At 31.2% G+C, this 26,814-nt stretch overlaps 3 protein-coding genes across 3 annotated transcripts; 1 reads left to right on the top strand and 2 right to left on the bottom strand.

Annotated features, from left to right (window-relative positions):
* Nucleotides 1-525: 525 nt before the first annotated feature.
* LOC116769743 (glutamate receptor ionotropic, kainate 2-like) lies at nt 526-8,154 on the bottom strand. Its single transcript, XM_032660930.2, has 17 exons — nt 7,917-8,154; nt 7,600-7,716; nt 7,302-7,373; nt 6,666-6,980; nt 6,391-6,482; nt 5,141-5,257; nt 4,637-4,825; nt 4,290-4,451; nt 3,860-4,060; nt 3,522-3,779; nt 3,155-3,378; nt 2,935-3,072; nt 2,536-2,734; nt 1,942-2,170; nt 1,659-1,774; nt 1,146-1,298; nt 526-974 (listed from the first exon to the last, which is right to left on the bottom strand). Exons 1-17 carry the CDS (start codon nt 8,038-8,040, stop codon nt 792-794), a joined length of 2,889 nt encoding a protein of 962 aa, XP_032516821.2. The 5' UTR covers nt 8,041-8,154; the 3' UTR covers nt 526-791.
* A 42-nt stretch (nt 8,155-8,196) lies between these two features.
* On the top strand, nt 8,197-16,108 carry LOC116769746 (glutamate receptor ionotropic, kainate 2-like). Its single transcript, XM_032660940.2, has 16 exons — nt 8,197-8,357; nt 8,449-8,586; nt 8,724-8,827; nt 9,137-9,299; nt 9,422-9,636; nt 9,867-10,010; nt 10,077-10,280; nt 10,684-10,884; nt 11,004-11,222; nt 11,307-11,530; nt 11,969-12,106; nt 12,281-12,479; nt 12,745-12,976; nt 13,818-13,933; nt 14,051-14,200; nt 15,002-16,108. Exons 1-16 carry the CDS (start codon nt 8,273-8,275, stop codon nt 15,191-15,193), a joined length of 2,724 nt encoding a protein of 907 aa, XP_032516831.2. The 5' UTR covers nt 8,197-8,272; the 3' UTR covers nt 15,194-16,108.
* Nucleotides 15,770-25,386, bottom strand: LOC116769745 (glutamate receptor ionotropic, kainate 2-like). The gene is made up of 16 exons (XM_061522527.1): nt 25,226-25,386; nt 25,030-25,122; nt 24,816-24,959; nt 24,381-24,490; nt 23,195-23,351; nt 22,902-23,110; nt 22,649-22,834; nt 22,143-22,295; nt 20,451-20,888; nt 19,402-19,625; nt 19,022-19,159; nt 18,440-18,638; nt 18,126-18,357; nt 17,774-17,883; nt 16,545-16,701; nt 15,770-16,140 (listed from the first exon to the last, which is right to left on the bottom strand). The coding sequence occupies exons 1-16, from the start codon at nt 25,260-25,262 to the stop codon at nt 15,959-15,961; spliced, it is 2,769 nt and encodes a 922-aa protein (XP_061378511.1). The 5' UTR covers nt 25,263-25,386; the 3' UTR covers nt 15,770-15,958.
* Between the last annotated feature and the right edge of the window lie 1,428 nt (nt 25,387-26,814).

The raw sequence follows: 26,814 nt of genomic DNA, 5'->3' as shown, positions 1-26,814 counted from the left end.
TTAAGTAGGCCGTTTTGCTCGTTTGCTACCTTTGATATAAAAAAGGAAATGTCCTGGAACTGTCGAACTGCAGTGAATTTAGTTTAGATCACCGTGCACAAAGTCTCCGCCTACAGCTATAACTAATATGAACATACCGTGGTAAGTCACTCCAGAAAAAAGTGTTGAATAAGCAATATGTGTTACGAATACCCTCAAATAAAACTCAAGGTATTTCAAAGAGTAGTTGGCATGGCTAAGCTGAGAGTTTCTGAACGTTATTGAATAAAAAATGAGATAATACGTAGGAGTAACAAAGTCATCGAAATAGCCCTGAAAGTTGCTAAACTCGACTGACGTTGGACTGAGCACATAGTCCGAAGGTTCTATGCTGATGAGACCTAAATATTTAAAAGTAATTAATAAATAGATCAAAACGTCCAGGAGTTTTAAAACTTTGTTTTACGAAGTTCCATCTTCTTTTTCTTTGTTTTTTAATTTTTGAAAATTGTAAATCGTTTTTAGGGTATTCAAAGAAAGAAAAACTTATTTTTACAAGCGACATAAAATAATTATTTATTGAAAGTCATATATAAGATATTCCATATTAAATTAATTAAAATGATTTTTACTATAAAAAACTTTTATTATTAGCGAATCATTAACGAAAGCAGGAAAATAAAAAAATACTATTAATACTTAAAAATTGTTAGTGCATATTATCTAATTAAATGAGAATAAGCGATTTACAGGTTTAACATTAAATGTCTATCAACAGTATTTAAGGTGAAACAATATTTTGTCTGTACAGATCACTGTTGCACTTTTTCAAATTCTAACAAGTTCTCAATGGCATTATTTCTATTGTTCTTCTTTTCACTGCCAGAAGATGCTACAGATGGCGCACGACTTGGGTTTCTTATAACCGGTTTCTGAAGTTGGAAGAAATTCAGCGAAGATTTCAGTTCTTTAATAAAAACTTCTTTGTGAGACACCTGAAATTGTTTATTTTTCACAGTTAAAAGTGATTTTTTTTTTTTAATTTCTTATGTTTTCTTTCTCTGAAAACTCTTCATGATGTCAAAGGAAGGGGCTTTTTAAGGACATTTTTTTTTGACACAGACAAGGTTTAAGATTATTATCCATGACTTTTTAAATGTAGTTACCTGTTCTCGCACGACAATATTTCTGACTTCGTTCATGAATTCAAACGCAGTAATTACCATGGAGATAGCAAGCCCAACTATGAGAACAACAAAAGCTCCTTTCAAATTTTTCATTTCAAGATCTCCCTCCACGTCGTTTTTGTCTTCTTCAACCTGTTGTTAGAAAGATATATAAGCACATTCTGCAGGCATCCAGAGCGGTACGCCAACAAAAATTAAAAAATCGTTGGCGGTAGATGATAAATAACAAGACAGACAGACAGACATTCTCATCTCGCCTGCCCGTGATCACGGTTGCCGCAAAGTAATCGAAATGTCGGGGGTGTGTAGTTTTAATTATAATAAAACAACGCGTGGTAATCCGAAAATATTAGTTTCACATAAATGAATAAATACTCTAGTCTTAGATCCCATTAAGATATTAAAAAAAAAAATCGAGACACAATTTTATACAAAAAAATTACTTTTCTTTTCTTTATCTTTATCGTAGTTGCTTACTTTCTATTTACTTACCTCACACGGTTGAATCACATTCTTCTCCTCCCACCACTTTCGTTTGATCTTATCTAACACCATGAATTCTTTCAGTTCCAAAATAGCTCGGTTGATATACTTCCTGAACGGAGAGTCTGAAATAAGTAAGAATTACAAAAGCTATAATATAGCAATAACACTTTTAGTTTGTTAGAAGTTGGTGGCCTACTTTACAAATTCCTTTACACATAATTCATTAAATTATTGTAGAATAAAAACGTTTCCTTTATTCTTAATGAATAGAGTACTCAGTAATACTTACTAGCGGGCATGGCAATGCCGTAGTCTTTAGAATCCAATTCCTCACCAACTTTTTTAAGGTCACAGTTCCTTTTCAGTTCGTATTCTATGGACGTGGATTCCATAAAGAAGGCATATTTTCCGTTGCCTTTTATAACCCTCTTAACACCTTCTTTATTAGTTTTAACTAAAACCGCTGAATTTTGTACCATATTTTCATACATTTTATTGAACATTTTATCCTTGGAATTCTAAAATGAATGATCTACATATAAATGAATTTGAGTCAGACTGGCATTGTTAATGCAAACGTGAAAATATTTTATCAATTACTGTCACAAACAGAGCCTTTAGATGTGTTGTTCATTCTATTTTAGAATAAAAATTTAAAATAAACTAAGTAAAATTTTATGTATAAACTTTATAACCACTTAATTTTAAACAGAAACTTCGGTAAGTTTAAAGTATAAATGTGTAGGATCAAAGTAATTTTAAGACTTTTTAGTGGATATATTCAAAGTTTATCAGCCCAAGATTTCATCTCTTTAATGAGTCAATGCAGACCCGATTGTACTATAAAATTTTTGTAAAAAGAGGATTTTGTTTAATGGTTTACCTTAAAAAAACCAAGGGTGGAACCACCATCGATCGCACCATATAGGACCTTGGTTTGTGTGGACAGGTCTTCTACCTTGGTAATAGGTTCATTTTCCAAAGCTTCGGTCATTGAAGCTGAAAGTTGTGCTATGTATGTCTGACATACGATGACTGCGAAAAACCACCACATAGAACAAACCCAACGTGTCCCGATTGCTCTGCAAACAGAAGACTCGTTTAATAAAACATTTATAATTTTTGCATTGTTTTTATTATTGTCAATAAGACAATTGAATTTTTGTCCGTGAAAAGGACGTTATAAAGGTAATTCTGGCAGTTATTTTGTTAAACATATCTCAAAATTAAGTTTTGTAAGAGTATGTAAATTAAGTTATAAGCTATTCCATGATATATATACTTCGGTAAGATATCGCATCCTTGACACATAATGGACCCCATAGCGAGCCACGTACAGTTTTTGAAATTCCATATGTTTTCCAATTCCTCTGGATCTTTATCACACGGCTGTGGGTTTTCCCAATCCGCTGGAGATATTCTATAAAAAAATTATTACGATATAATTGATTAGAATGATAAGAAACAATTTTTTAAATAATAATTTTTATATAACTACCAACCTCGAACACACAAAAAGAATAATTGATACAACACAAAACGCTGTTGCCGTGTGGATCCAAACATCAAATGTATATGGATTGAGAAAGGAGAACATAGCTGGTTCAACTTCTTTTTCTTTAATATACAGAATGCTAATACCCAGAGACATAAATGGTACTGAAAAGTCGACCACTTTTTTTCTTTCCTCAGTGATAGTTAGGTCGCACACAGCTAAATCGGCACTCTAGAGGTCAGAAACAGAATAAGTAAATAGCAACGAATTTATTTAAAAATAAGCTAAATTGTTTTTCAGTTTAAAAGGGTTCTTTTTGCCTAAAAGTATTGTAAGTAAACCACAATTGTTGATGGGTTGTCATGAAAACATACCTTATCTAAGAGATCTCCTATCAAGCCATCCCATTTCTTTTCTTCCGGTCTGTATTTGCCGTAATCAGTGTATGTTTTTGGCAAAAAAGAATATGTAAAATTAAAATTATGTTTTCGCAACGTATCAAAGATTTCTTTGACGAGGTCCACAGAAAATCCTTCGTAATTTTCATCAGCTTTTTCTTCAACACAATCTGGATCATCTTCCGCACATTTTATTTTATCGTAAAAGTACGGTTTCGCTTTTTTAGATATAATCTACGAATAAATTCAGAGATCAGCTTATCTATATATGACTATATATTAAGAAATGTTTAGGACAGAAAAGGCCAACTCACATAGAAATGTTTAACATTTTTCTTTTTATCATAATTTTCAGATTCAGGTCTATCTTCAATAATTTCACCTCTTGCTGTCGAGTCCCAAGTGCCGATTGTATCCAACGTTGAAACATAAATTTCGTTTACATAAAGAGTGTAATTAACTCTTTGTCCTAATTCGTTGAATTCTATATTTCCAGTGACGCCTGTTGTTTTTGTCTTGCAAAATGGGAACATGTGAATATTTTATACAATACAAAGGTAGATAAATAATTTTTAAATACATTTTGTGAAATGGAAGCGTTGGGACGAATAGTAATTACCATAAATGGTTGTTTAGATTTATTCACATCGATCAACGGGCGAGAGAAAGAAATTTATTCGTATTTATCCTCGCACGTCATGAATAATTTAGTTTCTGTAAGCAAGTGTAAATGAGATAAGCTACCTTCAATATTTCATCCTGAAGCAAGGCCCCGAACTCCCACGGCTCGCTTTCCGGTCCACATATATCACTCATTGTTCTGTTTTCAATGCTCTCCACCATTTCCACTTTTTGCAACGCTTTTAATACGTGATTCGCTATGTCATCCATTAGCAGCGCTGACGTCTTTTTAGAAAAAGATCACAGTTTATTATAGATAAACAACTATACCAAGAAATAAACATAAGATAAGATCTTTTAAAATATTTTTTTTTTATACTATGTTAATTAAACAGGGTAAATTCATTCAAGTAATATAACGGGCAATAATCATATTTATATTATAACAGTTTTGAGCGATGTTAAAATACTTTGATATCAGTGACAGGTGGATAGACGACGCTCGTTTCACTCGTCCACCTTCCAACCCTCGGCGTCAGGAAATGTTGGGAATTTTGTAGCTTGTCATATTCCGTTATACTGAGCCAAGTTATATTCGATTGGAATTGTCGCAGTTCTTCCGCAACCACCGACGCATCCATCGTTATTAAAATGTAATGCTAGAAATATATATGAAGAAAATTAATTATTTCTAATATTTAAATAATGTTTTTTCAATAGAAGTATTATTTTGGGCTGTTATCATACATAAAAAATGAAGTAATTTGACTTATAATTTTAAATTTAAACATTAATTTTACAATAGCCTATATAATTATTAATGTATTTGTATTTTGTTAATTTTACAAGTACTTTTGATATTTCAATTCTATGGTTATTGGTGTTATGTTCAGCAGTTGATGATTATTTTTTCAAAGCCCAGGTTTTCTTTTTTCTTAAGGCTATATAAAAGCCAACATTCAACAGTGAATCACCTCGTAATGATTGACCATGTTCACTTCTCTGGCCTCCGTGAGGTATTGGACAACGCGGTCGACATCACAATCAATTATGACCCGATATTCGTTGAATTTCTTGAGATCTTTAAATATCTGTGAAAGAAATTATAAAAAGCATTTTATATTACGTTAAAAGTGATTTTTATATTTCGAATACTCTTGTACTTTAAAACTATTTAGTTAGTACGTATTATTTATTCGTGACGACGTAAGAGTTAAAATTAAGGTATGGGGACGGTTTGTTTATATATATATTGTTGAGATAAAGATTTAAATATTTAATTTCTTATCTCAACCTCGACGTACGTATCAGAATAGTCACAGAACCACAGTCAACATTTTACTAATTACTAAATTTATTCTCCATAACTAAGATTAGTAATTTAAATGAAAACCCGCGAAAGTCTTAGATCTCGTTATACTTAGTCGTTTTCATCTAATTATGAAATTACATACGTTAACTCACAACTCACGACTACTTTGATGTTGTTACTGTGTACCATTCGTTTGCTTAACAAACCTCTCTCTTCAATGTTAGCTCAGTTACAAGACATAATGATGTACACGAAGTGAAAGGGAATAAACACAACATTGTGTTTAACGAGCTCATTAATAGTATTTAGGCAAAGAATGATTATTCTTTTTTAGATACAGTAATTTTAAAAGACAGTTAAGACTATATTTCTGTTACCATCAGTTTTGATGAAGGCAAAACTATTACTAGATTTAATGTAAAAAAAATGTAAAGATTGTTGGTCTGTTATTACTAAATTTTGGTGCTATTAAACTTATCTCTTCGGGATTATTATTTAATGGTTTACGGAATAAGATAAGCCCTTAATAAATCTTACACTCATCAATTAAATCTGTTACATGTTATGTACGTACACAGTTTTATGACTGTATAAACGGTAAATGTAAAAAGGTCATATACCAATTTCCCACATTTCAAGCACAGTTGTATATAGAACTTAATTTATGGACGCTTTCGCTTCTGCGGAATATGTACCACGTCTCAAATTTTGTCAGTCAAAACCTATATTTGTATTAAATGGGTTTTGCCAGTAAAGAGCAAAAAAAATAATTGTTTAATTCATTCAACAGAGAAGGTTTTAGTGCTCGTGAGGTTCTTAGCAAAGAATGCAATGTTGATAAGATCAATTTATTATAAAGAAACAAGCAGCATAAATTGTTGAATTGTTCAAGTAATATAAAATTTAGCTTACGTTATGGTTATCGGCGTTCGGGTCTAGTCTTCTGATAGTGAGGGGATAGTCTTCTGTGTATTCAGAGAGTATCTTCTGTATTCTCAACAGACCTAATTTTAAACACGATAAAATTATATGGATTTTTTATTTATTTTTTGTTAATATTTACATTATTAACTTTAGTTTCACGTTTTCAGTACAATAGTACATACATTGGAAAGACTTATTTAATCCTAATTGTGTATTCTATCAGAACAAAGAACATTTCCTGAGTAAGTTTGAAAAACTCTTACCTAAGTCATCTTCGTAGAGAACTGCGAAGTTTTTCCATTTGTAGTACTTTAGTAACATGGCGTAAGCGTACAATATATCCTCCGCCGGCGGGTAAAAGTTTATGGATATCTTTTTAAACTTAAGCCCCTGATCTTCACTGGATTCTTCGTCTGTAGCTTCAACTGGGTTCAGCTCCATATCAGGGTCCGCTAACTGCAAGTTAGCTTGAATGTGCGGAATATTTGATACGTAGCACTGATCGCGTATGATGTTGTCGGTGACGGAGTTCTGAGGACCGAATATAGCTATCGGTTGCATAGTTGTGTTTGAACATACTGAAATATAAAATTTATCGTGTAAATAATAAGAAAGTGTAAGAAATAAATTTCACTTGTACTCATCTAAATGAAACTACGGATACTACGGGTTTTTTTAATTATTTTGTAATAACATAATCCCGACGTTTCGGTTCTTTGGAAGGCTTTCATCCCGTCTGCCCGTGATCACGCCTGCTGTAAAGCAACTGATTCAGGATTATGTAGCTACAGGATAAAAAAGGCGTAGTATCCAAATAGCGTTCTTTCATTTATAGTTTAAACTTTAAAGTGTTAGTTACACGATAGTCATTTGTTTTAAAAAGTAAACTATATACTCACAATCTTTCCATATCGAATAGCTGTCTGATCGTCCCGGTCGAAAGATGACAGGCTCAAGTCTCAGGTCCTTTACTGAATTATATTCGTGAATCAGACTATTGAGAGTTTTTTGTAAAATAAACATAGATCTAAGAATATTTTGGTTTTTATCTTGAGTTCAATCAAAGAATTTTGATTAAAGTTATAGATCAATCAGGTATTTTTATAAAAAATGTTTTCTATGTATCTATTGTATAAATATCAGACATATTTTATTAAAAATTGGTGTATTTATTCTTATAGTATTCTTTTTTCATACCTTTGCCGCCTTGAGCATCAGACATTGATTGTAATTCAGCTTTTCCCAAATTGGCGTAACGTATACTCTCATTAAAAGCAAGCCGTTGTGTGAGCGTATTGTTTTCAAAAATGCCAGCTGAAAATAACATTTAAAAGTATTGACATAAGGACCAATTCAATTTTATTAAATTGTCACCATTAATTATATTATGATCAACTTCGGAGTTATTCATAACATTCGAATAGGACTATATATGTATTCATATACACAGTTTCTGTGAGAAAAAGATAAATAATAATTTCTAAGAGAAAAGATAAAAGATTAAAGATTATTACCTATTTGATAAAAACTCTGTCTAGTTTCCGTATAACGGATCTCAGAGGTTGACGGCTGAACGAAACAAACAATAAATAACCACAACATTATTACAAACATTTTTGTCACACAAGTTCTGCTCATACACAGCTATTAAACATTTCGATTAAAAGTTTGGTTAGTTGAATCTTCGTTATATATATTATTGGGCTTTCGTGTGTGATTCAACCAACAATAATGAACATTTCGTCGCGTGGCCGATCGTCTTTGGTCGATCTGACCTAAAATTATTTTCCAAAAATACATCACTCGCAGTGAAGCCGGCTGCGAAGTCGCTTGCCGCTCATAACAAATATTTTCATTAGTTTTATATAAAATGATTTACTTTATGTTACATTTGGTCGCAATTATAGTAAATTCACAGACTGGCTGCGCTGAAGTTAGTACACGTCTACCTATCGGTAGGTCTTAAACGATGCGTTAATTTGCATAACTAATAATGTTAGTAAAAATATTATAGCAACTAATACTAATTGGGAAACTGTTATTCAGGAGGGCTATTTAATTCGAAGACATTACCGAATTCCGCTTTGGCCTTCGAAAATATACTCAAGATCGGTACAACTAACGCCTATCATGGGAAATTAATTGCAGCACAAGTCACTGATAGCTATTCTACGGCATTAGAGAGTGAGTAAATTATTAAGATAATGAAGTATTTAAACATCGTAATTAGCCTTGAGTTTTTTCGAATACACATTTATGATAATAGTAATAATCTTTATTTATATTATATAATATATACTAATAAGTTATTTTCTGTACAGTGTGCGCGAACACCTCGTCTGACGATGGAATAGTGGCACTAGTTGATGCCAGACCAACGAACGGAATTTGTGATGTCACGTGTTCGATATGCAACAAACTTAACGTAAGTTAACAGAATATATATATATATATATGTTTATATATTCTGTTCTATATATTTTTTTTTTCAAATTTTATTTCATATAATAGGTTGCATATTTTAAATAAAGTTAATTGTCGAATATATAATAAAAATGTCAAGATATATTGATTATTTGATTTATATATCTGTATTATTATATTATAGGTATTATTTTAGTTATGATTAAATAAGGCATATATAAGTTTCAAGTTCATGTATGAGCGAGTTGTTACTGATGATGATAAAACATATGTTTTCTATTTACATATGAACTAATCAATTTCATTAAAGATATCACATTTAATCCTGGGATGGCAGCCGCCAGCGACACTCGAAAATGATATGTACTCATTTTTCTATCACCCGTCACCGGAAATAATATCAAGAGCCTTTGCAACTCTCATAAAGACTCTAAATTGGGACAAGTTCACTATTCTTTACGAAGACGAAGGCAGTGAGTTTGACATTACGTATTAATTTATATTTATTTTATATAATTATTAATATCTGGATAAATAACAAGCCGTGGATCTAGTATTTTGTTTATAAATGAGCTCAATACAAATTATATTTCAGGTTTTATCCGCCTTCAAGAAATTATAAATACGTGGCCGTATAAAAATGATCAAATATTATTTAAAAGGTTGGATCCCAATGGCGACAACAGAGAAACTTTTAAGTATATATTTAAAGTGGTGCACATGAGTTACCATGTTTTAGACTGTGCTGTTGATAATGTGAAGACTTATATGGAACAGATGACAGAAGTTGAAAATTCAACTCAATATCAGGTAGAAACTTAACGAGGTCTAAGACTTTCGCGAGTTATCATTTAAATGAAACTAATATTTTCGGATTACTACGGGTATTTTATTATTCTAAAAACTACATACTCTAGACGTTTCGTAATCACGGGCAGACCAGATGTGTAAAAACTTTTTCTTGAAACTTTTAGTAAAATGAAACATTCTGCCACCTCATTGTTGTATGTTCTTAATGAATGAATGTGTATATTTTACAGAGTTTTATATTAACAGCACTTGATGCCTATACAATAAATCTTGAAGATCTCGCCGACTTCAGGGCCAATGTATCAACATTGCACCTAACTATGCCCAACGACATACGATGGATAGACAAAGATATGAGCAATTATAATATTCGGGTAAAATGATTTAGTTAAATATCTCGTATTTGTTAGTTTTATTGCAATTTGTGTGTGTTTTTTTAGTTGGAGACGGCCTTGACTGCGGATGCGTTGGGTCATCTAGACAAAGCTATAAGAAGTATGCTGATGGAGATCGAGGATCAAGAAGAATATTCTAGAAGACTAATACCGATAGCAGATCCGCCATCATTATGTTTTATGAAGAGTAAGGAGTATGAAGAAGCAGCCTGGCCTCAAGGGGCAGCATTACGGGACGCTTTATTAAAGGTTTTTAAATCAAGTCAAATCTAGATATACGTCTTTCGTAATGGCATTTAGCACTTTATATAAAACAAGGCCCAATACTAAAGGTGACCTGTTGTATACAGGTTGATTAAATAGAGCCCATACATTATTTTCCATGAACTAATTACTCATATAGTATGTTTACATTAAAGTTATAAAAAAATATTCAACACATAGGTTTTATACATAATATACATGTATTGAAAATTATAAAAAAAAATATATTTTTTTGAATTTAAATTTAAAATTTAACTTAATCTCTTTTAGTTTTCTCAACCATCAAACATTTTGTAAACGATCGTAACAGCATTACTCGTATTATTTGTGTATATTTCCCTCAATTAAAATTAGTACCAATACCTGACTAATTATATTTGTTTACCAGACCACTTATAAAGGTTTCACTGGTAATGTAAACTTCGACAAATATGGAAAAAGAACAAATTTCGTCCTCCATTACTCCAAACTAAGTAACGAGAGTCAGTTTATTTACGTCGGCAAATGGGACTATAAGACTGACACACTGTACACTGAAAAAGACATCACGGAAAGATCTTCAGCAAAAAGTTCCAAGTCAGTTATACGGGTACATGAGAACTATTTACTTACTACTTTTATAAACATATTAAATTGTAAAAATGTTAGAAATTTTAATAATTCTTAAGATGTAATATAATTTTATGATTTTTTACGTAATTTTTTCAGATTGTGTCAAGAAAAGGCAAACCTTATTTTGATTTCTCCAACGAAACCACAACATTCCGAGGATATGCTGTGGATCTGATAGACAAGATATTTGAGCACATGAGAAACAATGGAAAGGATCTGAAGTATGAGTTTTATAGAGTTAGCGGTGATGACTATGGCCATCCCATTGCTGGCACCAAAAAATGGAGTGGACTTATAGGAGAGGTCCTCGATCATGTCAGTTCTATTGAATTATATTTATATTAGTTCCTATTACCTCACACAAATTATTCGAACTAGTATATATAATATTTTTTGTAGAATGCCGATCTTGCAATATGTGATCTTGCTATCACATCAGAAAGGAACGCCCTAGTAGATTTCTCGACACCCTTTATGTCTTTGGGGATCGGTTTGTTGACCAAAGAACCGGAGCCAGAAGAACCTGACATGTTCTCTTTCATAAAACCTTTGTCTTTGGATGTGTGGCTGTATTTAGCTACGATATATATTATTGTATCTTTTGTCCTTCTAATATGTGCTCGGTTAGTATTTATGTTAAAGGTTTGCTGTTTACTTTTAATATATTATTAAAAATTTAATGCTTATTATAATATTTCAAAATTTATAAAAAAAATGTTTCTGTAAAACTGGATATTATTTTATATTAAATTATCCGTTGAAATTTACAAAGCGCATCTGTTCATAAACTGCTTCGGACATTCGAATTTTATCGAAAATCATTGAATTGAAATTAGGTTTATTCCTATGGAAATATTATTTTATATAAATCCAAAAAAATATATAAGTGAAGCTATTACAATCTTTCTTTCTCTACAGTGCTATTTTTGAAAGAGTAAACCGTTTATCTTTTGTTCTGACTCTTGTTATACTTTTTTAACTAAATATATTTAAGTGATTTTTTTTACATGACGTTTCTTTAATTCAATAAGTAATCTATGTAAATTAAAACATAATTTCAGTATGAGTCAAGATGATTGGGTGAATCCCCACCCCTGCAATCAGAATCCGGAGAACTTACAAAACATATGGAGCTTGTACAATTGCATGTGGCTCACCATGGGTTCCATCATGACCCAGGGCTGCGACATATTACCCAGGTTGAAACTATTTTATGAAATTTCTATGCTTGAATGTTTTTTACGTGCAAGATAAAAATATTCTGTTCAATAGCTCAGTACTGCGATCGTTCTTTGATTCTTAACCCTAGGGTTTTTATCTGTTCGTTTTAAACATTTCTAATACATGTTTGTATATTTGTATGGTTGTTTCAGGGCGGTGGGATCTCGCTGGGTCGCTGGTATGTGGTGGTTCTTCGCTCTTATCGTCACAGCATCTTATACAGCCAACATGTCCACCTTTCTCAGTGCAAGTCGTCGCAGCAATGATTTACAGGAAGTTTCGGACCTCGTTGATCAAAATTCCATTTCCTATGGTACTGTCGACAATGCATCTACTTACAGATTTTTTGAAGTAAGTTACATCGAACGTGATTTATATTATTTATAATACAAGTAAAGTAGGTAGTTCTCCATATATCTTTACATACGCTTAAATACAATAGATATATCATTAGAATTTAAGCGTTATTAATTTTATGATTAATTAAGTGGCAGTATAGGATGGAGTCATGGAAAAAATATTATAAAAGAAATTTAATATATGCTCCTTTAATTGATATATGAATGTTTGTTGTTTCAATGTTTAATGATTAATGTTTTATAACTGAAACTTGTAGACATCTAACGATACTTTATACAAGAAGCTGTGGAATGTGATGAAGTCAGCAAGACCTACCGTCTTCACCACCTCCAACGAGGAAGGTCGCGATCGTGTCTTACGTAGTGAAGGAAAATACGCGTTTTTCATGGAGTCCACGTCTATTGAATATTACATGCAGAGATTCTGTAGTCTTAAAATGACTGGAGGGAAACTAGATTCGAAGGATTATGGAATAGCAATGCCGAAAAGTCAGTAGAATATTGTTTTGTTATGAAACTAATATTTTCGGATTATTTTGTGTTATTTTTTTCATTTTTAAAATGATGAGAATTGTCGTCTCGTGTGTCCGTGATCGCGATTCTGCAAAGTAACCGAAACGTCGGGAAGCAGTTTTAAAAGTAATAGAATAACGCTTTCTAATCCGAAAATATTAGTTTCATTTAAATGATTACTCGCAGTAGTCTTAGATCTCATTGTTTTGTAATATTGATTTTAATTCCGATCAATATATCAAATCTAGAATATATGTTTAAACGTTCAGTAGTGAAAAATTCAATCAAATTAATAACTTAATTTTTCAATTGAAAAATGTAAAAAGTATATTCATATAATTTAAAGAAGAGAAGGAAAGTGCGATAGTGTAAATAATGTATTATGATTTAAATTGTTTATCATTATTCGTGTGAAATAAAGAACCAGCCATAAAGCTGAAAAAGGTAATAAGCATCATTATATACGAGTACATATATGTATACATATATGTATATATATAAAACACATGAGTTTTGTCGTTCAAATGTTTCGGAAAAACGTTTCTTCTTAATAGGAACACTACTAACTAAATTTTATTAAAAAAGGGTTAAACCAGTCCACCTACGATACAACCGATTTATTGTGAGAGAAATTAGTTTCTTCAAATATGTTTCCTTTTCTATCCCACACCATTTGTGTTATGTTTACAAAGTTTAAAGTAATCGTAGCTACAATTGTCTTTAGTAATAGTAGCTACAGCGAGCTTTTCCTTATAAAAATCCTGTCATGAATATTGAGTAAAACAAAATAATAAACAGATTTAACTTGAACTTTAAGATTCACCATACAAAAGAGGAATTGACAACGCGATACTAGCGCTCCAAGAATCAGGAGAATTGTTGAAGTTAAAAACGAAATGGTGGGAAAAAGAGGACAATGCTTTGGATTGTAAGGTAATAAAAATATCTCTATAACAGTTCCACGAATGAAAGCTACTGTTAACACAATTTTTTTTATAAAGTCTTTTATGAAATTTTAATGATATTGAGGTTTTTAATTCTTACACCCAGAAAACTGAAACCGAGGAAAACAGCGGCTCTGTGCAAATGAAAAATACAAGCGGGATCTTTATTGTCCTTGCTTCTGGGGGCCTTATAGGATTCTTAGTAGCAATTATAGACTTCCTGTTGCATGCTAAGAAGATTTGTGTCACTGAAAAGGTAAATAGCATCTTAAAACAGAATTTTTTTATGTTGTATATATATGATCTTAAATTATGTGAGTCTTTACAATATTTTTGAAATAATTTTGACCAACGAAGTTATTGATATAATAATATAATATAATATTGGCGGCCATTGAATTTTAAACTAATTTCACGCATTAAGGTGTATGTTCGTATGTATCGTTTAAGCCACATTAACATAAAACGGACCGTTTAAGCCACATTAACATAAAACGGATTTGTTGCAACGATATATTTTCTAGTATTAATAATCGATTACTAAAAGATGAGTTTTCTTTCTATTTTCTCGATTCTAAATCGATTATTTGAGCATAATTTTTCGAACTAATATTTTTTCTTTATAAGTTCCAATGAACTAGGCTTGGTTTAGACTTTAGAGTAATTCTAGCAGATTTCGATTTTTTGCTGAACTTTATTAATGATATTTATGAATTAATGAATAAAATTGAAAATTATTTTGGAACATATTTTAAATGCATTAATTATTACAATAAAAAAATTCAAAGTAATCTCAAGGTTAAGGTCAATTATTATAATACACTTGTTATACGTAAAAGGTTATTACAAAAATTAGTATATCCTATAACTACTAAACATTTACATACATTAAAACAAGTTTATTTATATTCAATAGGCTTGATTTTGAGTATTGCATTGAAAATATTACTCTTAACGACAGCTGAATCAAAAATATATACAAATAAGTGTTAAAATAAAATAAGTTGTCACAAAATTAAAAGATAATAAAAGAAAATTATCATAATTATATCTTCAGGTGTCGTTTAAAGAAGCGGTTGTGAGCGAGTGGAATGCATCCTTGGATCCTCGTGCCTTACACCGCCTGGCTGCGCCGCCACGTTCTGCAGCCCCTTCTACAGCATCACCGTCTCGGGAGCGTTCACAGTCTCGGGCAGTCTCAGTACTCCGAGCAGCCACAAGTTTCATCAACTTCGATGAAATATATTGATATATCTGAATCATCAAACCCTTGAATATGTAATATATAATACTTTTGTAAATGATTCTGTATTGACAACTATTTATCAATACTGCGATGAAAATAAATGACTATAGTAATAAATAACTTAACATAAGCTGTAATAGAAATTAAACAGAAATTTTAAGGTCATGTATTATTCAAATAATGTTCTGTAAATCTTAATAAGATAAAATTTTAGCAGTCCTAGCGACCAATGAATACAAGTAAGTTACTGTATAAGAATTTTCAATATAACAGCCAATATGAAACGTAATAATATATTGAATAACTAAAGCAATGCATTAATAAAACAATGTTATGTAAAAAACGTAACCCATTTCTTCGTTTCATTCGTTTAATTAAATAAAAAAAAAAATATGAGAATGCACAGCACTTAAAACCTGAGTATAAAAAGTTCTTATATGTTTTACATAAATATTTTAGAAGTCTTAAAATCATAAGACCAGCGTATTTTTTTATATACGGTAACATCATGAGCTTGTGCAAGGAGGTTGCGAATGGTTCCCGCCCCGAGATATATACATCTCAGAGGCAGAATAACGATTTTATCAGAATATATGTGATTTATTTGTTTTACTTCTGTTTAATAATAAACATATGATTTAAGAGAAATCCTTCTTGAATGGCTAAAGATACAATATCTAATTACATTTTATAATACAGAAAAAATAATATATATAACGACCATACTCATTACGTAATGACCTAAGCTATGAATATAAACTGTTTGATTCATTTATTAAAAACATCAAGATGGGCTAAATCCAGTACAGAGCGTAACACCGACGATGCTCTGGAAGCAATGTTTTCTGATTTAGCTGACGATGATCGAGAAATGTTGACAGGCTTCTCAGTTTCCCAAAAGCTCAAAGCGAATTTCAATTCCGCCCAAAAAACTTCCGATTGAGTAATCTGTATAAGGTAAATAAAGGTTAAAATACGTCACCAAAATTGTTTTTGTAAATTGGATGACTGAAATGCTAATATATGGCAAATTGATTAAATCAAAATAAGTAGCTTAATAATGAGATCTAAGATTTTCGCGAGTATTCATTTAAATGAAACTAGTATTATTCGGATTTATTGTTATAAAGTAAAGTATATTGCTGCAAAGTAACCAAAACGTCGGGATTATGTAGTTTTTAAATAATATAATCCGCGTAGTAAATCCGAATAATACTAGTTTCATTTAAGTAGCTTAATGTTAAAAATTACTGAGATGAGATATTTTGGGAGTCATAGATTCGAATCTTGTTATTCCGATAAATAAATATCACGGGAAGTTGATTTAAATATTAAGCATGCAGTTAACTTAACTTCTGTTCAACAGCAACATCTCTAACGTGCCAGAGGAATTCGAATCCTCCCATACAAGCTGCTAGGCCGCAACCAACAGCCAGAACAACAAAGACTCCACCCACGTTGTCTACACCAAGCTCCACGGCACTACCTCCCTTATCTCCAACTTCTTCTGACTGTAGAACATATCCATCATTTCAGCATTTGGGCAAACAAAGAGACCCAAGAAATAATATTCCAAACATAGATAAACATAGTGAAAATTACACGTTATCAATTATAAAAAAAGTCAACGATTTTTTAAATTTTAGAACAATATCCTTATTTAAATTAATAGTTTTATATACAACATGTAATATCGCGTCCTACCTAGATTATTACTGTTGTGCTTTGACTTAACTCGTGAATCAGGAATTCTATATATTTCCTAACCGACATACCTAGCATACCAATGAAATCAAGACTCGATTCGAAGTTGTATACTGAACGGATAGAAAAAGACTAGCAACATAAGTATAACACAATTTACAAACTGTTTAACCTTGTCGATTACTAAAAGAAATAGAGTAAGTGAAAGGACTTTTTCGTCTGATGGTTTTAGTTTGAATGGAAATTGTTTGGGGTCCGATAACGACAATTTAGTTAATAGAAACGATAACACTTTCATTAGAAAACTGAGGTTTGTTAAAATTATGAAAGTACAGAATTGTTGAATGAAAAATATTCTTCTTGTAGTTAATAAATATTTGAAGTGTAAAAGTTTATAATTTAGTCCAATTGCAATTTTCTAGCAATCGCACTTTTAGATTTCATGGAGTTTTAAAATTATAATGAGCGTTTTGTTTTCTATGATTCTCGATTTTCTTGGCCACCTGTGGATTATTTTGATTGCTGAATTTAAAATACAATTTTCTTTTTTATAACATAGCTACAATGCATTTGATTGATTGAGATCTGAGCTAACCATCATCATCAAAATCATATATATATATATATATATATATATGCACCTATAAAGTAGTAAATTTAATTTGTAAAATTTTGCTTTAAATATTATTTTTAATTAGTTTCAGCCTGATTCGCAAATTAAGTGCTCTCAATATTTTAGCACTACAGAGATTGTTATTGTTTCGACATTTCTTAAATAACGAAGCTAAGACCAACAACTTTTTTTAAATACAAAAAATGTTTCTGTTTTTTATAATCTGTGGAAGGATAGGCTATAACTGCGGATACAGTGACACCTACCGTACACCGTTTCTCTGCTGGCTTCCACCAACGATTTTTAAGTTCCAACAATTTACCACCTTCAGCTAATTTTAGAAGGGCATTATCAACCGCTGTTCTGTAAGACGACACTGCAACAAAAATCAAATATAACACATTTATGTCACTTTGCCCCTATTGGGTTATATTACCACGAAGAAAGCCGTTTAGGATTTCACATTGCTTTTCTTATTATTTCTAGGAATATGATGTATGTTACGTGCGAACGAATTCATGAGACTGGAACTTCAATATATCTTAATATTAAAAATAGCTTTCGTTAAAGATTTACATACAACTTCTATTATGTGACTTACTACATAAAATCACTTACAAAAAGGCATGGCAATACCATATCCCTTAGAATCGAGTTCGTTGCCAACTTGCATTAAATTGCAGTTTCGTTCAAGTTGATATTCGATAGCGGTTGACTCCATTAGGAAAGCGTATCCTCGTTTTGATTTAACAACCCTTTCTACACCTTCATCATTATTTTTTACAAAGACTGATGGTCTTGCTGCTTCCATTGCAGTCCACATCCTCTGATATGTGGACACGTTGGATCTCTGGATCATTAAATCAGCCCTTAAGATTATTTATCTAAATAAAATAGAATAATTGATATAATCGTTAAAAAATTAAATATACCTTAAAAAATGAATAAGTAGAACCTCCATCTACAGTTCCGTATTTGATTTTAGTTTGCAAAGCAAGATCTTCAACATTTTTAATGGAGTCGTCCATGGCAGCGTTTGTGAGGAAAGCCGCGAGATTGGCGGTATAGGAGGAACACATGATGAGGGCAAAGAACCACCACATGCCACACACCCATCTTGTGGAGTATCCTCTAAAGGTTATAGTATGTTAAATCTGTTCACATCACAGGTCTTCATAGACTTCAAAAGATTACACCCACCAGCGATATAGTTTGACCTTTAAATCCTTTTGTTATTCTACATATTTTATCCTCATTTTTTGAATAAAAAGATATTAATTAAAGGCTATCGTGGTTAAGGAACTAGTTAATTAACGTACATAAAAAAACACCACTAAAATTCGAATAGAAAAAGTCATAATAATTAATGCACTCGTAATAATTGCATATTATCGTATTTTCGTCGTTTAATGGAACCATTCAAATTATTATTTAATTATAATTGCTTACGAAACATATTTCGAATTCCAAAAAAGCGAGGAATGTGTTTGATGAAATTAAATGGAATTTCTTACTTGGGCAATATATCAGATCCTTGGGTCATAATCGATCCGACGGTAAGCCAGCAAGAGTTCTTGATATGCCAAATATTTTCCAATTCCTTAGGGGATTTGTCACAGGGATGCGGGTTCTCCCAGTCGTTTGGAGCGAATCTGGGAAAAAAATGATTTAAATTGAATTAAATTTTGATGTTTGTTTCTTTAAGCAGATTTTATTTAAAAAAAAAACCATATTTTTATTTTCGGTCAATTGTTCGAAACAAATATATATTTTTGACACTCACTAAAATAATAGGCCGGTAATTATGGACTTTTCAATTCATGTTTAACTAGTTAATGGTAGCATAAGTAACGTTTGAAACACGAAACTTTAAAAACAACATCGGAACTGATACCTTGCTAAAATATGTAGCAATAATGAAACCATCAAATATGCAGCGGCCATATAAATCCAGACATCCACGGAGAATGGCTTTAGAAATGAGAAAAGTTCCGGCTCTGGCGGAGTTGCCTTTGAATATAGAATACTGATCCCTAAACTCATAAAAGGCGTCGTAAAATCCACAAAGGCTCTTCTTTCGTACGTTATAGTCAGATCACAAATAGCTAAATCAGCTTTCTGTAAAACAAAGTGCTTGTAAATCATAACAATTAATATATTGTATATATCATAGTACATATAATTTTATGATAAACACATTGTATTTTATGTAAAACAAACAGTTTAACAAACATTCTAGAGCCTGCTATATTTTGTATAGGATAAAGATCAATTAATACAGAAATATGCGGAGGTATTAGTGATAAGAATTTTTTAGCGAAAAAGGGTATTGATTATATAATTAATAACCATATGGAGATCGATTTTAACTTAATGAATAATAACATTTTTAGTTCTACCCGCACGTACATATTATTGAATTTTAACAATAACATTTGCATTTATGTAGTTTTGCTTTATTTAATTTTAAATGGAACTTTAGGCTATGGCTATATTTTTTATTTTATACCGTTTTTAATTATCAGCGCTTCCGCCCTCTTGCATTTCGATATTTGCCTTATAGTGAAATAAAAAAAAAATTAACTTGTTCCAGAAACAAAAAAATAATAATCAGAAGAAGCTCAAACATTATAATAAAAGCACATTTCTGGATAACTCGCGAATGTTGAAATCAAGTTTTGTTCAAGTAAATGAAATAATTATGTAAATAGTTAAATTAAATGTGAGGACTTTGGGACCTCAAGCCAGATCAACAAAAACCATTTTTTTTATGCATCTATATCCACGTTTTAAGGTAAATAGTACAATATGATTTCATTCAAATTATATACAAAACTATGTATGTACTTTCTAAAAGGACTCGAAAAATTTCGATTAATCGAAACACAGTTTCAGGTCAAACGTAAAAACATTACGTGTTTGTATATTTAACTGATAACAAACCCTTTCGAGGAGATGTCCAATAAGGCCGTTCCATTTCTTGGTGTCCTTATTATACTTTCCGTACTCGTTGCCAGGAACTATTTCTATTACGTAATTTAAGTGAAGCGTTTCTTTTAAGATTTCGTGTATGAGATCCTTCGAATAACCCTCGTATCGATCGTTCCCGACCAACACTTCGCCTTCAGCTGGTGTTTTCTCGACGAGATAAGGAGCACCGATCCTAGAAACCACTTTGAATGTTTTGTTCTGCCATTTTTCTGCTAATAGATCGGAAACCTCGGTTGCCGTCCGTGCATAATCGAAGCCCGTTTTCGCGTTCCATTTTGCTATGCTGTTAAATCCGCTGTTAGATAGCTCCATAACTTCTACGTTGAAGTTTGTTCTCTCCCCAGTTATATTGTCTACTTGCACACGTCCCGTTATGCCTTGTATTGGATTCTAAAACATAGAAACAAGAATGAATAATTATAAGATTATTTATTTTGATAATGATTACTTGAAGGAAGTTTCAATCCGTCCATAAGAAGGGAATTTTGATAGCCTATTAGTGTCCGGTGATTTAAATTGACTAAGTTCGTAAAAACAGATTTGTAATAAAGTTTCACACTTAAATAAAATTCTAGTCTAATGTGAAATGTTTTTTATTGAAAAGAATTTTAATGTTGATAAAGTTTTTAACTCGTGAAAGTTTTAATGGTTTTTTTCATCTTGATTGAACTTTTTTCTCTTAGTATGGTATATAATTTGTATATCAGAATAATTACTAAACAATTCTGAGACACACTGTTTGATTTAATAATAATATTATTACTTGGTAAAAGACACGGGAGACACATATAAGTCTACTACCTAGTACCTACCAGCCCTGGCTTCGTACTGGCTCTTTACAAAAAATATAAAATAGCCTATTTAATTTTGAGAATTATTAAACTTATATTATGATAACTTTCAAATGGTTCGCCCGATTTAAATTATTTAATAAGTAATTTACAGAAACTGATGTAGGCTTGAAATCGAAGTGATTTATTTTGATAAGACTAAATTCTGTATTTATGTAAACAGCTTTCCAATAAACGCTTTAGGAATGCTAATTTTTAAAAGTTGTAAAATGGATATAGTATTTTACCCTTAAGGTATAGACATATGCCACCGCGGAATTTTCTATAGACCTATATGAGATACATAATTCCACAATATTTTATTTTGTTATATTTCGAAGAAGAAACGTCGGGATTATGCAGTTTCAAAATAATAATATCCGCGTAGTATAACTGAAATATATTAGTTTCATTTAAATTAATAAAACTCGCGAAAGTCCTAGATCTCATTATATATCAAAGACTTTTGGCATCCTTTTCGTTTAAAGCTCTCAGACGGCTCATGTTTTCCCGACATCTTCAACAAATATCGTTAATGTACACACAAGTAAATACAAAAACTTAACAAATAATACACTAAAACCTTCCTCGAGAATCACGCTATTGAGCGGTGATTACTGTTTTATAATCGGTGCAGTAGTTTTTCCGTTTTTCGCGAACAGACAAACAGACAGATGCGGCGGGGGACTTTGTTTTATAATATGTATATATATGATCATATTAAATGCGGAAAATTTTATAGAGATTCCATTTTACAGAAGAATTAAAAAACAGGAACTACCAACTACCGCCAATAGATGATTTTTATAACTACCGTCAAAAGGTGATTTGTGAATGTCTCTCCATCTTCCCATTTAGATTTTGTATTACATTCAATCGACTGTGCTGCTATTTTAAACTGTTTTGGTGCATTTTCCACAGAATCTGTTATCAGTCTTGCTGCGTCACCAGCAAGGGCTGCTTCGATCTGTTTTATATATTATAAATTAGAAATAAATATAGTTAATTATAAACGTATTTGTGAAAATGAAATTAATATTTAATTTATTATTCAGCAGTTAAGAATGAAGAAAGCAATATTTGAAATTAAGTAATAAATATTTATATCAAAATAAATAGAAGGGTTTTTTTGTCTGTAGGTCCTACACTTCTTTTCCAATTAAAATTATAAAAATTTTGCTTCCATAATATGAATATCAGCGAAAGACATTAGAGAACATATTTTACATACTGAAAGAATTAAGAACTATATATATATATATATATAATAAAGAAACTTGATTGATTGTTTTTTGCAAGATGAAATAAAAATTGTCTCACAGTAATCTCGTGCGTTTTCTTTGGCATTTTGATGTCATTTGAAGTTCTCGCCTTCCAATCAGCCAGATAGGACTTAGTTCGACCGTCTGAGTGGTCAAAGATTCTCAAGCATGTGACATTTGATAGACCATACCTCAGCTCTTGTAGATCTAACGTATGAGCATCGAGTGACATTAGGATGTAACTCTAAAATAAAAAAAATATTTTAAGTGCAATATTATTGATGTGAAAGGATTAACTTTAAATAAAGTACCATGTAGTCCTCAAAGAATTTAACTTCATGCGCCTGTCGCAAATATTCGAGCACTCTGTTAGCGGGACAATCTATTATAACTCTTGTTTCACCGTAGGCTTTTAATAATTTGAGCAAGGGTCTATTATCTTCCCCTGGACGCAGACGGCGTGCTAACCATTTGTGTCCTGGTTGGGCATTCTTTAATATTTCTTGCAACCGAATCAGTCCTGAATGTTTAAACAAAATTATGTTTACCATTAAGGTAATTTAACTGTATAAGTGAAAGGTATGTTTGTTGTATAATATCTTACCTTGATCATCGTCATAAAGAAGCGTATAAGTGTTCCAATCGCTGTCTTTTATAAAGATGGCGACTGCCTTTGAGAGCGCTACGGATTCTGGGTGTAAATTAATGCTAGGGGGCGAGAGACGTTCCAAACCTCGGACGTGAGGTGGGCGCCATAATGCCTTCAAGAATTATAGTACTTATGAGGATATTCTAGTGTAACTTTTACTCTAATCATTAGTAGAGTAAAATTATTAACACTTAGATACAAATCTTAATTTTATTGGCCAAGTTATACAATATTTCATTATACTATTGTTATAAAGATTTTGGGTATCGTAACTTCCAACCATTAATCATCAAAAATATCAAAAAATGCACTTTATCTATTAACATTACTTTCTCCTACACATATTAAATTATTATTTGTAATGAGAAATATTTTATTACATTCCACGTAATCCAGTGCAAATTTGCATACAAATTTGTAATTTAGCATGTGCCTTCTATAGCACTTATAAAAAGATCTAACTTAAAGTGCAATAACACTTTTATTTTTCAGGTACTATTGACATCTTTTTTTGTTTATTTTCACTATTAAGCTATGATTAAAAAATACTCTCGTAAAATTTTTTGGGCTTACTTGAATTATGTTTGCTTAAACTTGAGGGGTACGTACGTACCATATTAATTTTATACATAAAAATGTATATATAGATAAAATAAGGTTACTTATAAAGGTTATTTCACTATGAAATTTAAACATAGATTTTGTCCCAAAATTACAAATTGTATATATAGAGTAAAATATTTGGTGTGTGATATAGAAATATTTTATTTCTAGTCATAGTTCTGTGTTATTTGCACAAGTGGTCCTATCATGTGGGTACGTTGTAAAATTTTCGTTTCATCTCAAATTCAAGATATTTTTACTGGGAATCATTTTGTATGTCATGTAAATTTAACATATATTTTTCACAGAGCATTCAGTATATTATACATACACGCAGAATTCTATTCCGATTTCTATGTAGGTGTATAAAAACTTGATAGTTATTTTGTTTGTTAGTTCTTACGGGTAAAATATGGTAATATATCAATTTTGGATTTTATTATTGATATATTTTCTTTGGTATTGATGCTACCTCTTAAAAGTGTATGATAAATTATGTTTTGATCAGTAATGAAAAATATTTGGTGTACTTTCTTACTTGAATGTGCGGAACACCTGCAGACCTGCAACGTGCTTCGACAGCCGCAGCTGAAGTGGTGTCAGTGGGTCCGAAGATCGCAATCACACCAGCTGATAAAAGCTCACAAGCTGGAAGTTAATAATATAATAGTATTCATTGTAAATGATATCGTAGTGACTGTTCCTTTCTCTTAAAATTAGCTAAATTCAAAGATTAAGATTTTATTTCATCGGATTCTGTTTATAATTCTCCTATGTGTCTTAAACCAATTTAATAAGTTTGTATAATATATAAAAAAAGAGTTACGATCATACAATAATACACGAACTTGACTTATTTGTTTACAACATATAGAATTATGTATGCGATTTGAAAGTTGTCACAGATGAAACTATTGGTTAATTATTTTTAAATTTATTCGTTTTTTTTTATTGCGTAAATCTGTTTTGATACCGGCTTTGGAAGCTGCGAAGCTGTCGCCGTAGGGCACGTAGACTATTTTCATTGAATAACGATATTGTTCGCTTTCCATCGAGGCTCTCGCTAGTGCAGAGGCAAAAGCTACTTCGGTCACAGAGTTGTTGGGTAGTATAACACCTGGATAAGTAAAAAATCAATTAGCATTATGTTCGATTCACCAATATATTAATTATGAATATTATCTCACCGATATATATATTCGTTTTCAGTGCTTGAAAATTCCGAAAAGCACATTGCACACCGCTACACAGCACAACAATTAGAAGTGACAATTTTAGCCCTGGAAAATTTAATTCGATGAAATCCTAAAAACTATTTAATTTATAATAAATTAAAAGAAAATATAATTTATTGCTATATACTATTAGTATATACTTGCTTACCCCACGTTAAGCTTCCTTCAGCTTTATTTACGGGCATATTGAAAGAGTTATTTTTTATTTCAATTTATTTGATCATATTGTTGTAAATATATTTAAGAAATTAAATTTAAAATATGCTATGAGTTGAACCGACAGCCAGCCAGCGGTCGGACAAACTGGGGCTTCATTCTCATAGACGCTACGCCAACTGCATTTATCACCTATAAATAATACTCTCATTTGACTTCCAACGTTCATTTAACAAAATAGTTTATCGATACTCAAAAATTTGAGTTATTATATTAAAAAAAACCTTAATTCTTATCGTTTTATATTTAAAGTACTAGAACGAAACAAAAGTAATTTAGTAGTTTATAGTGTCGTTGATAAAATCTCAAGTGAACTATCTGAATATATGATTTTAATGAAATTTTTATTAATATTCATAGTTACTGTAAAGAGGGCCAGAAATTATACAAAATTGAATCGTATATATTCGTCGTAGGGTTTCTTTTAACTTTGATTGCTCCAGTTTTAAGTGTACGTGAGCAGGTGGACTGAATACACTGGTGACTGGTTCACGTAACTTCGTGTGGCAACAATCCAGGCCGACTGACACAATCGATGACGTCATCGTTAGTACACACACACACAAACACTACAGTTCAATAATAAGGTTACTTAGTATCAATATTTCAAAGTGATTCTTTATACTCCTATTCTGCATTCCTTTAAGATGTCATAAAAGGAATTAACATAGTTAGATTTGTTACATTGTTTCTGAATTTTTATTGTAATATATATATATATATATATATATATATATATATATATATATATATATGTATTAGAGTGTCAACCATACATTTGAAACGGGTTATAATATATATAAAAACCTTTTTATATATATCATAACCCGTTTTTTTTTGTAAATTATATTGTTATAATATTCTTAACTACGTCACATAGTTTACTATGTAGTTCTTCGAAATAGTATGTAAAGATGTCGAATTAAATTTATGACTGTCATATCAATACATCTGTTACAGTAACGTATTCTGCTGTCTCGTGTGACACAAAGAAAAACACAAACCTTCATGAATAATGTAACTTAGTCTCTGTTTTGAGATGTTCTGTTACAAATGATGTATTTCGATAATATATATATTGAATATATGACAACAAAATCTCTGGAGGACTGATATATTACTTGTTTATTAATGTATTATATAGGCAGCCAGAGGTTCAGGAAAAGTAAGAAGCTTACTTATATTTTAAGAATTACATATTATCACTTATAACCTATACCTAAGACTACATGATTGCCTCGATGTTAGGATAGCAATGACATTCCAGTTTTTGTGTATCAGGAATCTTCTGGTTCACACGGTCAGGGGTTCCTTTCCCGGAGCTAGGAAGGCCACTCGTAATATGATGATTATTATCCACACAGCGACATTGTCCCGGGGATTTTCGTTTAATTTTTAACATGTTGCGTTGTTGGCCTATTGTTGTTTAATAATTACTAGATGCTGTAGAGAAAATTATTCAAAATATTTTACATCTATAAATACAAGAATAATTAATTCATTTGTGGCTTCCTAATAAAT

This window comes from Danaus plexippus, chromosome 14, assembly GCF_018135715.1.
Source record: "Danaus plexippus chromosome 14, MEX_DaPlex, whole genome shotgun sequence".
Lineage (NCBI taxonomy): Eukaryota > Metazoa > Arthropoda > Insecta > Lepidoptera > Nymphalidae > Danaus > Danaus plexippus.
Note: the sequence above shows the minus strand (reverse complement) of the source record. Positions and strands in the feature narration are given on the sequence as shown.

Excerpts from the sequence above, each read along its gene's own strand:
- LOC116769745 (XM_061522527.1), bottom strand. The coding sequence starts at position 25,262 with ATGCCCGTAAATAAAGCTGAAGGAAGCTTAACGTGGG. Across the intron at positions 24,960-25,029 it reads GAAAACGAATATATATATCG|GTGTTATACTACCCAACAAC; the intron begins GTGAGATAATAT and ends TTACTTATCCAG. Across the intron at positions 18,639-19,021 it reads GGATCTGATATATTGCCCAA|AGGATACTCCACAAGATGGG; the intron begins GTAAGAAATTCC and ends TATAACCTTTAG.
- LOC116769746 (XM_032660940.2), top strand. The coding sequence starts at position 8,273 with ATGATTTACTTTATGTTACATTTGGTCGCAATTATAGTAAATTCACAG. Across the intron at positions 9,300-9,421 it reads TCTTTACGAAGACGAAGGCA|GTTTTATCCGCCTTCAAGAA; the intron begins GTGAGTTTGACA and ends ATTATATTTCAG. Across the intron at positions 9,637-9,866 it reads AAAATTCAACTCAATATCAG|AGTTTTATATTAACAGCACT; the intron begins GTAGAAACTTAA and ends TATATTTTACAG.
- LOC116769743 (XM_032660930.2), bottom strand. The coding sequence starts at position 8,040 with ATGAGCAGAACTTGTGTGACAAAAATGTTTGTAATAATGTTGTGGTTA. Across the intron at positions 2,735-2,934 it reads GGATGCGATATCTTACCGAA|AGCAATCGGGACACGTTGGG; the intron begins GTATATATATCA and ends TTCTGTTTGCAG. Across the intron at positions 975-1,145 it reads ATATTGTCGTGCGAGAACAG|GTGTCTCACAAAGAAGTTTT; the intron begins GTAACTACATTT and ends AAACAATTTCAG.